The sequence below is a fragment of the Monopterus albus genome, unplaced genomic scaffold (genome assembly GCF_001952655.1).
Source record: "Monopterus albus unplaced genomic scaffold, M_albus_1.0 scaffold3.1, whole genome shotgun sequence".
NCBI classification, from domain to species: domain Eukaryota; kingdom Metazoa; phylum Chordata; class Actinopteri; order Synbranchiformes; family Synbranchidae; genus Monopterus; species Monopterus albus.
In genome coordinates, this window is record NW_018127883.1 from 5,910,185 (window position 1) to 5,924,820 (window position 14,636).

General features: G+C 41.9%; 1 protein-coding gene across 1 annotated transcript in view; it reads right to left on the minus strand.

Moving 5' to 3' along the window:
- Nucleotides 1-14,636, minus strand: part of lyst (lysosomal trafficking regulator) — a 59,364-nt gene that overhangs the window by 26,146 nt on the left and 18,582 nt on the right. Inside the window, 8 exon segments of the mRNA XM_020601191.1 lie at nucleotides 102-211; nucleotides 793-859; nucleotides 965-1,176; nucleotides 2,894-3,050; nucleotides 5,632-5,859; nucleotides 6,516-6,677; nucleotides 6,778-7,726; nucleotides 12,271-14,371. Coding sequence (XP_020456847.1) covers nucleotides 102-211; nucleotides 793-859; nucleotides 965-1,176; nucleotides 2,894-3,050; nucleotides 5,632-5,859; nucleotides 6,516-6,677; nucleotides 6,778-7,726; nucleotides 12,271-14,371 — 3,986 coding nt within the window.

Consider the following 14,636-nt stretch of genomic DNA (forward strand, 5'->3'; position numbering starts at 1 on the left):
CTGCTGAAAAACTGACGGTGTGAGTGTAAGCTAACAGTGTCAACACCTTGAACTTAAGCTGACAGCGGAGTTTTGAATGGGTGATAGGGTATGTTGTTTACCGTAGGTGGGGTCTTCTCCAGGAAGAGGCGAATCAACAGAGCCAGTTCCTCTGCTGTGATTTGCTGGCTCACCATGGCAACCAGCAGCTCCACCAGCACGGTCTGACAGTCTGAATGTAGATCAGTGAAGAGCAGATTACATCAACTGCTTTCATTCACTTGGGCATGCACCAGAACAGCACAAGTAAAAATCGCAAAATAAAAGTCTCTGCTTTGCACCCAGCAAACATAATTTCTGCTAAAGAAAAACAAAAAAGCCACATTATACTCCAATCTAAAATATAATCTGAGGATTGTGGACAAATTGTCAATTATTTATAACATCTGTATTACAGTTGATGTTTTAGTCATCAAAATGTCAGAAGCAGGAGGAAACAAGGCTCACTAACACTTCAACCAGTGTACACACAATTTTTTAAGATTTTGCAAAAGACACTATCTTACAATGCTAAATAAGATAAATATGACAATACAAAATCAGTCCATTGGGAACATATGTTCTCCAGGAGTTACAAAAAAAGATTCATACTAAGTGTTTGAACTCCGAGGAATCAGTTTAAATGTCAACAGCAAGAAAAAAAACTGGGAAAACAGTAAACTGACTGTTCCCAGTTTTTCTTCAAATGTCACACGCAACTGACACACATTAGTGTCAGGCCAGATTAAAAAAAAGGCAGAAGAAATAACAAACCTGTAATGGAGGGGTCTGTTTGGCTGAGGAGGTTGTGAAAGGCAGACAGGATGGTTGTGACTCCACCCTGTGTGGCCCAGAACAACAGGTTAAGTCACATTTGCCATGACACAGCTGTATACTGTTGAGATGGTTAAGAGCAATGTGAAGAGGAAGAAGTTGTCAGTCTGACCTGGTTGTAGAGTAAGGCAGCATTGCGGCAGTTGGCGTGTACTGCATCCAACAGGCTGTGAAACACATGACTCAGAACCTCCAGGTCTGGGGAGCCAGTGGCGAGTAGCTGCAGCTCCATTGTGCAGATCTCCGGGAACAGCAGCATACCACGCCCGGACCCGTCCGTCACTGCAGCAAACTCATGCAACACAGCGGGTTCTGTGTTCACCCCTGAGATAATAATCAGAGACATGAGGGCAAGCTCAGGGACACAACAAGACACAGACATGGAGAGATGATAACTGTTACACTGACTGGCACGCCACACATGGCACCACAGAGACACATACTGCCAGGATATGGCGCCTAAACAGCTTCATGAACCAGAGGCATTCCCTGCTTCATGTCCAACCTCCCATTTTGCAAGCAGCTCATAAAAATGAATTAGACTCAGTCCTCTGTTCAGCCTCAGAGCAACATGGGAGCCCCTTCATGATTTACAGGAGAGCAGTAGGCTCTCGCGCAGCTTTGGGAACCTCCTTTTATTAATAAAGCTTGCTCTGTCACCGTATGCAGGGCTTCAGCTACGTAGTCTGTGCCCACTGAACAAACTCAGATACATACTGCTTTCAGTAAATATGAACTAAACAACACACACTGACGGTCACACCTGGCTCCCTTAACATTTTGCGGATAATGTGCATGCAGTTTGGGTTTAACTGCAGCAAACCGAAATGTGCATTTCATGTCATTTTGCTGTTTTTGAAAAGGAAATGTAATCTTTAATTCACAAGCCATTTCAGTTAACCTCATTGCACAGGTTGTATGACTGAATATGAGAAGCTGGTGAAGTATAAATACGGTTACTGTAATAAACTAGGAAATATGGATGTGTGTGTGATGTTATGCATCGGACTGTGAGGAGAGAGAAAGTTCTGAATACAGACAATGTTTATTTGGGTATAAAGATAAAACATGGGGAGAAATGATCTATTTCCTATCAAACCATGACATTCAGTACCTAGGAAAGACAGGCTGTGTGATTTGAGTGTAAAGAACAGAGACCACTAATTGCCAGGAAAATAGTTCTGCATTGCTTGGAATTTATCTGTCTAGTGTGAGGCCAGCCTTAGAGATTCACCGTTTTCCAGGATGCAACAATTTTTCCAGGAAGTTAGTCTCTCATTTGATGGGGTCTTTAAGTCACAAGATCCAGCTTATGAGGCCACAGTAGCTGCCCACAGCTGTAAAACAAAACAATGACCCTATTCTGAAGAGATGGAAAAAGTTAAAAGGGGATAATCAGACCAGATTCTTAACCTGCAAAACAGAGGCAAAGCTGACACAAGTGACTACTTTAGGGGAAAAAAGCACTCATGCTTGTTTTCTGCCCTGTCATTTATAATCAGCAAAAAAAAAGATTGAGCAACTTGTTATTGCAAAATCATCTCCACAGTCCGGCAGCCACAACACTGACGACACTGCTTTTTAACATAAAATATTTCAGTGAATGCAAGGAAATGTAATACTGCATGATAATTTAACAAACTCCTTGAATGACAAATTCAACAGTGGGAGAAAGAAGATTTCCCAAGACTAAAGATCAGCAGGTTTAGAGGGTAAGACCAATACATGGACTCTCAATCCATCAAGATTAGTCTGCTGACATTCATCACCAGCAAAAACAAATGGCAGAGAATACAGAGTATGTGACATAAAGATCTCATGCATTCTTAAAATGAAAAAATTAAGAAAATTAATCTGCAATGTGTATTTACAAGACTTGCAAATAAAGCAAACAACACAAATAACATTAACCAGCCTAAGCTACTATGTTTTAGAGTGGTGATGTGTATATAGTAACTGTGGATTCTTGAGGAGGAGTAAATGGGAGTAGGAGCGTGTGGGTGGGTGGTGTGGCAGTAAACTACTCTAAGTGTGGACCTACACTCTTCCTGCTTGGCCATCTCTTCTGGATTGCTTTCGCTGTCAGCGTCGTAGCCCTCCTCCTCCCCTGGGGGTTTGACGCCACAGCTCTGCACCTCATCCACCTCCTCGGACAAATCGCCTGCTGGGCCCACACCTTCTGCCAACACCTGGAGCTTCTGACAAAAACAGCGTGGGAGAAAAAGAGTGAGATGGATAGATGGATAGAGAGAAGGAGAGGCAACATGAAGACAGAGCCATGCATTTCAGTGTAATACAGACCAAATACGAACTAACCAAGATCATTGTCTGTTTAACTGTCAAGCAGCTGTCAAGTAAGACAAGAATCATTCTGCAAGAGCTTACCCAATCCTGCTTTAAAAAAGTTCCTTAACAAAAAACACACTAAGCATGACATGCAGTAGTCTTACCTCTAATACAGTGAAAAAATTGCAAACCATGTGGCATGAGAAAAAAAAATTTGGTCATAAGACAAATATCAGCTGACCTGCGCAGCACTCACACAGCCCAGTTCTTTGAACAGTCAGTCATCATATGGGCACGCAGGCAAACACACAAACACCCACTCTCAAGTAAGCAGCTGAACTATAAACCGTTCAAAGAAGAGGATTACTAGTACACGCATCTATTCCTTTCAACATAGTATTTGGCATCTGTGATATTCAATTGTGGGTAAAGGGAACTTTTCAAAGAACAGACCTGCAGTGGACCACCTTTGTGGTGGAAGACTAATCTTGGCACTTCACAGCACAAAACTGTAATGGTTAAAAGAACATCACACACTGCTGGGCTTACTTAGAAAGAACTAAGCTCTTGGGAAATAGGTTAATTATTATATAAAAAGTTAAATCCTCCTGTGTTGCAATAGTCTTATTGGCATTTTAAGACTTGTGGAAAACACATCTAAGACTCTGTGATAAGAAACAGCAAGTCATTTTAGGTTTTGTTTTCCTGTATACACTTTCCTGTATACATCTCACTTCCTGAAACAATTCAAAGCTGTTACATGTCTGATCCTAACCATATATGGTCTTGATTACATTTCTTTAGCAAAGCCTACAGTAACACTATTGAGAAGGCGGAAGTTGGTGTGACTGAAGGCTTTTCTTTGTTACCTGTCTTGTGACTTTGAAAAGCTGTCTTAATATTATAACCAATTTTTTTTATTATTTATAAAGATAACAGAAAACTTTCAGTGACCTGCTGGGTGTTTCAAAATAAGACCATGTTTGCATCCAGTGCTCAATCTAGACGAGGACTGTCATTATTTATGTGTGCTGTTTTGTTGTCCATCAGGGAGATAATAGCTACTTAGCAACATAGTGTGAGTGGCCACACCCAGCAGCCCTGATGCTTGTTAACACTTGGCTAGAAAATGGTTTTCCTTTCATTGTATGCTATCCTCCTAAACAAACACCACTGCTCTTTGTATTTTGCTGTGGTGTTCAGCCAAAGCAGCAGCAGATACAGTGCAGTAAATGAACAGTCTGTTTCATTCTACTGGGAAAAAAGCAACAAAACAATTGTAGATGAAATATGCTTTGTTAAGTCTTCTGTGTTTAAAAGAATCTTATCAGGAGAAAATTCATTATTCAATCTGTTTGGATATAGAAGATTAAATCGTCAGATTCAAGTAAAGGTGGGGGATGCCAATATAGAAAAAGTTTACGAAACAAAATTTCTAGGCATAAATATTGATGATAAAATCTGTTGGAAACCTCATATTAAATATATACATAATAAATTGGCTAAAAGTATATCTATATTGGCAAGAGCTGGTGAAGCAGCCTTTACAAACAACAGTTATTTTAGTCACTGTGACAAATGACTTCTGCAAAGTAGTGACAAACATCACCGTTTAGAAAGTTAAGTGTATTTTCACTTGTCTGTGCTATTAACCAAGTGTTTATATGTGTTAAACCAGTTAAACGTTCTTTGTTCCACATAATATGCTATTTCATTTACTGAGGTTAAATGTTTAAACAAATGTGTTGCTTAATTGTGATGTTCATACATTTCGATTATGTGTATTTCATATGTCAGCAGTTGTGGAAAAGGAAGTTATAACCTGTATAAAATGAACTTAAGACAAAATTACTTGAATTTTCTCATGAAAAAGCTGGGTATCGGATACAAGAAGTGTAATGATCTTATCAAGTTATTATTGGTGTATTTATGGGTGGGATATGAATAATTTATTGTTTATCATTTGTTTTCTAATTATGTAAATGTGATTTGTGGTTAGAAGGAATGTAGTAATTTGGTGGTTGCGGGAATATAACCAGTGTAGTTGTTTAGTTAAACACTTGGGTTGTGTCAACCATAGTTTGGATCACTAGGGGTAGAACTAGATAAGTATTATTTCTTTCTACTCCCTTGCAAGCATGTAATGACTAAGCATCATCAAGAGAAATTTCTATTTTTTTTGGTTGTATATGGTAATTGGTTTGGTTGTTTTGTGTTACATGTTGATTTCTTTTTTTTCTTCCTTTTTTTTCTCTGTTTCTCTCTGTTTTATTACATGCTTGGAATTAATAAATAAATAAATAAATAAAATAAATTAATCCCTGTATTTTTTAAAATATGTTATATAATATAGTAAGTTATTTTTGGGCATTTACCTTTATTATTTTATATCATGGGTAGAGCAGATTGTGGAGAGGAAACAGGGAAGACAGAGAAGAGGACCTGCAACATAGGTTGGCAGCTCAACTTGAACTGCCAATGTCACTTACTCACTTGCGTTTGCATATATGGTGCGCCACACCATAACTGTTCGGCTGTCGGGGCAACCGGTCCCTGTAATTGCCAATAATCCTGGTCATACTTGTTCCCTTGACAGCAGCTCACTGGGCACAACTGAAGGTAAGTTGGGTAGCAAACAGAAGATGCAGTCTGTTTCTGGTCGCATATGGCTTGTTCAAAAATTTTGAGAGCGCTTCTTTTGTTCTCGCTCCTGCCCGAGAGCTTAAGCATCAAATAAAAGAGCAAGAAAAAGATGATAGAGACTGAGCAACCAAGAAAATGAAACTCCCACACAACATCAGTTGGCCTCTTGTTACATTGCAATTAGTACCTGTTATTTTTAGATGTATTTTTAGGCACTGTGTGACACTTACAGGGCTGACATTCAAGAGACGACAGAAAATCAGGAGAGAGTGATAAGAATGCCACTTTAAACGCCCCAAGGCACTAATTTTAAAATAGCAGCAAATAAAATCAAAGCAACATTTGCTTAGTAAGTATAGTATATCCACTTTGTTACATGGAATGCAGGCAGTAAAGATGGAGTAGTTGTTAGCACAAGCAGAGGGTTTCTGCAGCTGTGGGAAAATTTGCACATAAGGTCAAAAAGAAAATACTTAATACATTTTTATAAATTCAAAAGGTTTATATTACCAAGTAGATGCCCCTCAGAACTGATAAGGTTAGCAGAGTAACATCTTGCCAAGAGCTTTATATTGTGTTGAACACTGATGGCACCCGGCTGCAGGGGAATCAAGTGTCTGATGCCTAACTGCCTATAACCTGAACTTGCCTACTGATACATGAGTAGCTGAAATAACCTGAGAATATAAACGGTGCACAATAACAGTCAGTGGCTCTTCCAAGGCAGTACTCACCCTGTCTGGCTTCTCATCAGGGGGATCAGGAGAGGATGACACCCTGGCCAGGGCCACTCTCAGGAGGGAGTCAAACAGAGGAACAGCAAGGTCAGAGTTCACCACCCCTGAGCGAGAGAGCTGGTCTCTCACTGCAAACAGTGTATCTTCCACTGACTGCGGCTATAGACAAAGAGGACATATAACAGTGCAGTTCAAACTTGGGTAAAGGTGTTTCTTTTTCTGGCTGATTAATTGGTCAGTATGATACAAGGTGAATCACCTGATAAGAAACTTCAGGCTCTATCCTCTGCAAGGCCGAGTTTGCACTATGCAGGCAAATAGCCAAAAGGGCCTCAAGGAGACGAATATTGTGGATTTGCCACTCTTCCTCCAGCTTCTTTGCTGGATCTTTGGTCTTTCCATCAGCTGGACTTGTGCAGGGAGTGCTGGGTGAATCATTAGGTAGCTCCTCCTGTCCTAGAGAAGTTGCTGGCATAGTGAACTCAGGGCTGCCTTTGCCCTTACCATCCCTTTTCTTCTTTGCTTTCACATCCTTGGGCTTACAAGAAAGCTTCTGAATAACCATGGTCATGAGGCGCAAGCAGACATCCAGTCCTCCAAGTCTGAAGAACTGCCTCCGAAACAAGGGACTGGTCAGGTAGATCCACCGACACACTGACCAGACATCTGCAGCACATTGCACCTGCTCTTTGGAGGGTAGAGCCACACTTTCTGGGGATAGGTAAGGCAGCCGCCCACCAAGAGGTTCACTGGCTGTACTGTCATAACCTGAAGTGTCCTCGGAGTCATTGGCTGAGTCGCGGTCAGAATCAGCTTCTTTGCTGACAGAGAGGAAGGCCACACACAGAAAGAGGTTGATAACATGGAGGTGGGTCTCTGCTCGGCTGCGACGTGGTCCACGGCCCTGCCCACTCTGGCTCTTATGATGCGGATATGTCTCCTTTAGGCCTTCGTAAAACTTGTTAAGGCTCTGCGGGCCCTCTCCAGACCCTCTTGACCCCAGTTCCTCTGCCAGGCCCAAGACAGCCTCCCTTTCTTCAGCATCAGCACCCTCCAGCTCCAGAAGCACCCCGTCAGCCTGCTGGTGTCCAATACCTATTATCAGAGTCTCAAACACCTTCAAAGCCAAAGAGCGGGTCTGGTCCAGGTAGATAAGCTCTGTCACCTGGTTGAGCCCGTTGCAGCTGACAAAAAGCTCTCTGATCACTCTGAAACAGAAAATACTAGAGATTAGGCAAAGGAAAACAGAACAAGAACACAAACATACACAGTAAGTATATAAATATGGGCAATTACAGATGCACATACTTTTTTTTACATTTACATTGTAGTTATTCACAGAGGAAAAATGTAAATGTTAACAAAAAGAAAGGGTAAACATGAACTGCATTATTTAAACTCTCCTTGATCTCACAACAATTGAAACAAATGGTACCACTCAGTCTAATCAAGCTAATTCTACACCTAGTCAGCCGCTGCTAAGCCACTGCTATCACAGTGCTAACACACTCCTTCCATCACTTATTTCACTTTCTCACATAAGGTTGCAAATCTCCCCAGGGCACAACAATGCCTTTATATAAATTAGCCAACTTCTATTAACAAGATAAATTAACTGTGAAAAACACTACACACTAACATTACACATGAACAGAGCTGCTATTTTTGTAAAGCTCCTACTGTATAAATTGCATTTGTATTGATGTCTATTATGATTTTTGGTATGTCTTTTCTTTACTGAGCCAAATCTAAAACATTTCTGTGACATTTTGTGACAGTTATATGAAGATTTAGTTAGTAAAACAAAGCTGACATTTTACCCCTTTAAATGTGTTTACAACTGCTTTACACACACACTACCAAGGCAGTGATAAAGACTGTAACATGGCAGGGTAAAATATCTTAAAAGAATAACCTCTGAGTGAAGGTTAATTCAACATTTGGTTACAGAAAACAGCACTCTCAAGAGATGTGCTGACATTATACATGAATTTAACAGTGGAACTGAAACAGACGTGCATGACATAGATAAATTTCATAGGTTATTAAGTTGCTGATTTTTTTTCTCTCCAATTCAAACCCTTACTCCTGCTTTCCTCTAAAGTAATGTAGAGTTCATTAAGTCTACTTTTTCAGAACATTTCCTCCTTTCATTAGTGGTGTGCAAGTCCATCAGGGTGACTATCCATTAGACTGCATATTTAATGCTTTCATCTGAAAAAAATAGAGATGCAGAATTCTGTTATGCAGGAGGAGAAAGTGGTGATGAAGAGGCAGCCACAATGTCAGATGATGTACAAGCTGGAGAAGACTCACTGCTTTTAGGTTATCTTGCAGCTTTTCCTTTTGGTATACTTCTTAAAGTAAAAATAACTTCTGTATCATTAGCGTTAGCTGGCTGCCACTGTCAAGTGGTGTCATTTGTAATGTTGGTCAACACTTAAAAGGGAAACACAATTACTACAGGAAATGATTTAAATACAAACTGACTGTCCTCATTCACAACTAGTGTATATCAGTCAACCTTAACAATCAATACAATACAAAACATTTTATTCCTAGAGCAAAGATGTTTGCATAAAGTGCACATACAGTATTTATGGATGCTGCATGCTTTTCTGAGGGCACCATCTGAATTTAGGTGGTTTAGGAGAATTCCCAGTTAGTTGGTGTTAAACTGTTGAGTGTTTGGTTGTCTCAGTAACATCAGTAGTATACTGAATAACTACAGTTAGGTTGATAAGTTATTAAGCTGACTTTGGGTGACCTCACCATTCACACCTTTTATATCCAGTTTTACATGTTATTATTACTAAATTGGCCATCAAGTCATGTAAAAAGATACAAACTGTTACGCTGTTAACTTTAGTTAAAACACTGATCAATATTTTCTATATTAACATTTATCTGAATACAGTGGTGTGAAAAAGTGTTTGCCCCCTTACTGATTTCTTATCTTTTTGCATGTTTGTCACACTGTAATGTTTCAGATCGTCAAACAAATTTATATATTAGTCAAAGATAACACAAGTAAACACATCATGCAGTTTTTAAATGAAGGTTTTTATTATTAAGGGAAAACAAAATCCAAAACTATAGAGCCCTGTGTGAACAAGTGTTTGCCCCCCTGTCAAAACACTGGTTTATCGCACCTGAGTTCAATTTCTCTTGCCACACCTGTTCGCAATCAAGAAATCACTTAAATAGGACCTGCCTGACAAAGTGAAGTAGACCAAAAGATCCTCAAAAGCTAGACATCATGCCGAGATCCAAAGAAATTCAAAAACAAATGAGAAAGAGAATAATGGAGCTCTATCAGTCCGGAAAAGGTTATAAAGCCATTTCTAAAGCTTTGGGACTGCAGCGAACCACAGTGAGAGCCATTATCCACAAATGGCGAAAACATGGAACAGTGGAGAACCTTCCCAGGAGTGGCCAGCCGACCAAAATTACCCCAAGAGCGCAGCGACAACTCATCCAAGAGGTCACAAAAGACCCCACAACAACATCCAAAGAACTGCAGGCCTCACTTGCCTCAGTTAAGCTGAGTGTTCATGACTCCACCATAAGAAAGAGACTGGGCAAAAATGGTTTGCATGGCAGAGTTCCAAGACGAAAACCACTGCTGAGCAAAAAGAACATAAAGGCTCGTCTCAGTTTTGCCAGAAAACATCTTGATGATCCCCAAGACTTTTGGGATAATACTCTGTGGACAGACGAGACAAAAGTTGAACTTTTTGGAAGGTGTGTGTCCCATTATGTGTGGCGTAAAAGTAACACCGCATTTCAGAAAAAGAACATCATACCAACAGTAAAATATGGTGGTGGTAGTGGGATGGTCTGGGGCTGTTTTGCTGCTTCAGGCCCTGGAAGACTTGCTGTGATAAATGGAACCATGAATTCTGCTGTGTACCAAAATATCCTGAAGGAGAATGTCCGGCCATCCGTTTGTGACCTCAAGCTGAAGCGAACTTGGGTTCTGCAGCAGGACAATGATCCAAAGCACACCAGCAAGTCCACTTCTGAATGGCTGAAGAAAAACAAAATGAAGACTTTGGAGTGGCCTAGTCAAAGTCCTGACCTGAATCCAATTGAGATGCTGTGGCATGACCTTAAAAAGGCAGTTCATGCCCGAAAACCCTCCAATGTGGCTGACTTACAACAATTCTGCAAAGATGAGTGGGCCAAAATTCCTCCACAGCGCTGTAAAAGACTCATGGCAAGTTATCGAAAACGCTTGATTGCAGTTGTTGCTGCTAAGGGTGGCCCAACCAGTTATTAGGTTTAGGGGGCAAACACTTATTCACACAGGGCTTTGTAGTTTTGGATTTTGTTTTCCCTTAATAATAAAAACCTTCATTTAAAAACTGCATGATGTGTTTACTTGTGTTATCGTTGACTAATATTTAAATTTGTTTGATGATCTGAAACATTACAGTATGACAAACATGCAAAAAGATAAGAAATCTGCAGTCCCCAAGCTTTAGAAATGGCTTTATAACCTTTTCCGGACTGATAGAGCTCCATTATTCTCTTTCTCATTTGTTTTTGAATTTCTTTGGATCTCGGCATGATGTCTAGCTTTTGAGGATCTTTTGGTCTACTTCACTTTGTCAGGCAGGTCCTATTTAAGTGATTTCTTGATTGCGAACAGGTGTGGCAAGAGAAATTGAACTCAGGTGCGATAAACCAGTGTTTTGACAGGGGGGCAAACACTTGTTCACACAGGGCTCTATAGTTTTGGATTTTGTTTTCCCTTAATAATAAAAACCTTCATTTAAAAACTGCATGATGTGTTTACTTGTGTTATCTTTGACTAATATATAAATTTGTTTGACGATCTGAAACATTACAGTGTGACAAACATGCAAAAAGATAAGAAATCAGTAAGGGGGCAAACACTTTTTCACACCACTGTATAAGACTAGCATAGTGTTACTTTAAACAACAAAGGACCTACAACTGTTTCTAAAACTCTTTTTAAAAGGCTCAGATGAAAAACATCACAGTAAAGACTGAATGACAGTGAAACCTGTAGACAACAGACAAACACACTGAATTTAAATAAGGAAACCTATCAGCCCACCACTGGCAGAACATCTCAGAGCATCCATCTATCCGTTTTCTGTACCCAGTGATCCCGTTTAGGGTCGCAAGGGGACACAACCTATCCCAGCATGCCCTGAGCAGGAGCCAGGATACAACCTATACAGGTCGCTTAGACTAACATGCACAGACAAAAGCACTCACAATCACACATATGGTTGTTCCAATATCTCTAGATTGTCTCACAGCAGAGGAATCTATATTCAGCTGATTATAACCAACCTAAAACTGAAACCTGATTAATTGCCTGCATTTTATTTATATGTATCCAGATGAATCACATGCGCCTGTTTTTGCCGTCAGTCCACAAAGCTGTGATAAATTATTGATTAGATTCAATTAGCAATGACATGGAGAGACAGCTCTAATAACAAACAATGTCCAGCAGGATTAGGTGTCTTACTTTGAGCTGCCTGATTATATATGCTTTATGTGAAAGAAAGATAAATCTATTTCTTAAGAAGAATTTTTTGGACACCAGCTACGCATGTTCCTCCCTGAAAAATGTAAAATCAAAACACATTTGGCACAACTCTAAAATGCAGTCCAATACTAGAGGGAAAACAAAAGAGACAGACTAAAACATCTACTAAAAAAAATATGGACTGAAGTAAAACATATTTTAAAGTGATTTAAAACAGCTTACCTTGATTTGAGGAGGGCAGGTAATGTTTGCAGGTATATAAGTAGCACCTCCACAGGCAGGCACTGCGTGTGATAGCTGCAGACCTGAGCACAGACAATGGAAACCCCCAGCTGCTGGGCATGGTGGGCAAGCTCTACCCCTCTCTGCAGCACAGGGTTGAAGATGTGTGTGTAAAGCTGCCACTGCACTATAGCGTTTCCCCGCAGGGTCAGGTGGCAGACATGCCCAGCAATCTGCTGGCTCAGCTGCCAGTCCTCACCAAAAACTAGGTCTTGGTAGGCCTCCAGAGCATCCCACTTCCACAGCATGTCCTCTGCCCCACCTCCACTTGGTAGAATACCCTCAGAGCGGTAGCAGTGACTGGCAGAAACAACAGAGGGTTCCCCTTGCTGCAGTGTTTCCTCCAGGCCTGGCAGCTGGCTGATGTCCAGAGTGCAGATGTTGCAGGAGGCCAGTCTGGCTTTCTCTGAGGGCTGCCCCCCTCCAAGCTGATCTAGAATCAGTCTGCCTAGGACACTGAGAACATGAGACTGGTAACTACGCAGACCTGGAGCTTGAAAGGCATGCAGCAGAGGCCCTACCACTGAGCGGGGGTCCATACAGCAGCAGATTCCAACAGCCTGCACTCCAGCCAGCACCTGTAGAACAGCTGGCCCACTCGGGGACAGGTGCTGCAAGAGCCGCAGACACTGGTGAGCACAGGCAGCAAGACAGCAGCACCGCTTAGGGTAGCGCTCCGCATCACTCTCCATGCCTTCCTTGCCTTCTCCATCCTCTTCAAAGGGGTTGCGTCTAGCTGTCTGCTTGAAAGCAGAGACGGGCAGACCTGACAGATCTCTATGGTGATGGAGGAAATGTGAATATTCACAGCGACGATGACGACGTCGGGCACACACAGACTGATGCAGCTGCTCTGACTTTGCTTTCTTGACAGCACTGATTATCTTGAAAAGTCCTGCAATGAGACCTCGTAGCCTCTCTAAAGCCTCACCTCCCACTTCACAATCCTTGGCCCTACCAAGTCCCTCCAGCTGCAGCACTGTGGCCTCAAACAGCTCCAGACCACGGTGCTGGACAAATTCATGGATGAGCTCCAGCACCTGGTTAAAGAAAGAGGGGTTGGATGTGGAAGCCTGCAGGCAGCCCAGCAGCACTTGCAGTACTCCCTCTAAAAGCTCTGGCAGCAGCAGTACCCTGTGGCGATAGCGTGAGAATGAAAAATCATCCTGGACCTCCTGCAGGGTTTTCTTGGGTCGAGGAGCAAAAGGGTTAGTCTGTTTGTCCAAGCAGCTCTGGATTTTGAGGGTGGCTCGCAGCAGGTCTATCAGGCTGCGTCTCAGGCTGTCTGGAAGGGTTTCACTCTGATTCACATCCACTGACATCAGGTGTAAGATGGTACGCAGAAGCATCCTCTGGACGAGGGCAATGGGTTCTTTGGTCCAGCCTCCAGCAAGCTCCTCTGACACTGTTCCACCTCCACGCCCTCTCACTGAACTACAGCAATCTCCAAAGTCAGTCAGGTACTCAGTGAGAGTTGGTACAACACTGACAGCCAGGACTGGGTTGTGGTTAATATTCATGTCAAACTTACAAACCTTCTCCAGCAGTGAAAGCAAAACATGACAGAGATCAAAGGAAGAGTTCTCCATGCGGTTGAAAATTGATATTGCAGCTGGGTCTGTCAGTGTTTCTGTGTCTGCCATCTGGGACCCAGGGGCTCGGGGGTGTGGGTAAGGTGCACTCATGGCTTCTGTGGTGGTAGTGGTGGTGGTGGCAGTGGAGGTGAGCTGTGAACGATGATGCTGACAGCTTACCCGGATGGTAGAACCTTGTGATCTCCGGCTCCTCACGCCACCTGGGCCAGCTTTGTCTTCAGAGTTGGCTTCTGAATCTGAGGTAGAAACCTGGGACTTGCGTGCATCTTTTACAGAGTATCTCTGTGCTGGTCTGCGCAACCTCCGTGATTTCCAGGTGCCACTGCCAACACGAGACCTCTTCCCGGAGTTCAGTTCATCTGTCGCTGCCTTCTGTCCTGTTCTGGGGGGGATGGCCTTCACCTCCCGGCTAAGAAAGACCTCCAGTAGGGATGGCAGGGCGAAATCTGTCAACACAGAAATATCTCAGTCTTGATGTACATATTGTATAAACACACTACACCAAGTGGACTTATACACATGGAAACCCAAATTCTACACTGAAGCAAAAAGAAATTTCTGCCTGTTTATGTAACTTTTAAGATGTGAGACTTAATAAAAACTAGATTTTGTATTTCAAAAACAAATTTTCATAGTGTTAGAGGAAGAACCTATAGCCCAGTTGCATGTCAGCAGCCATGGCCTGTTTGCTAATTAAACTTAGTAGGAATT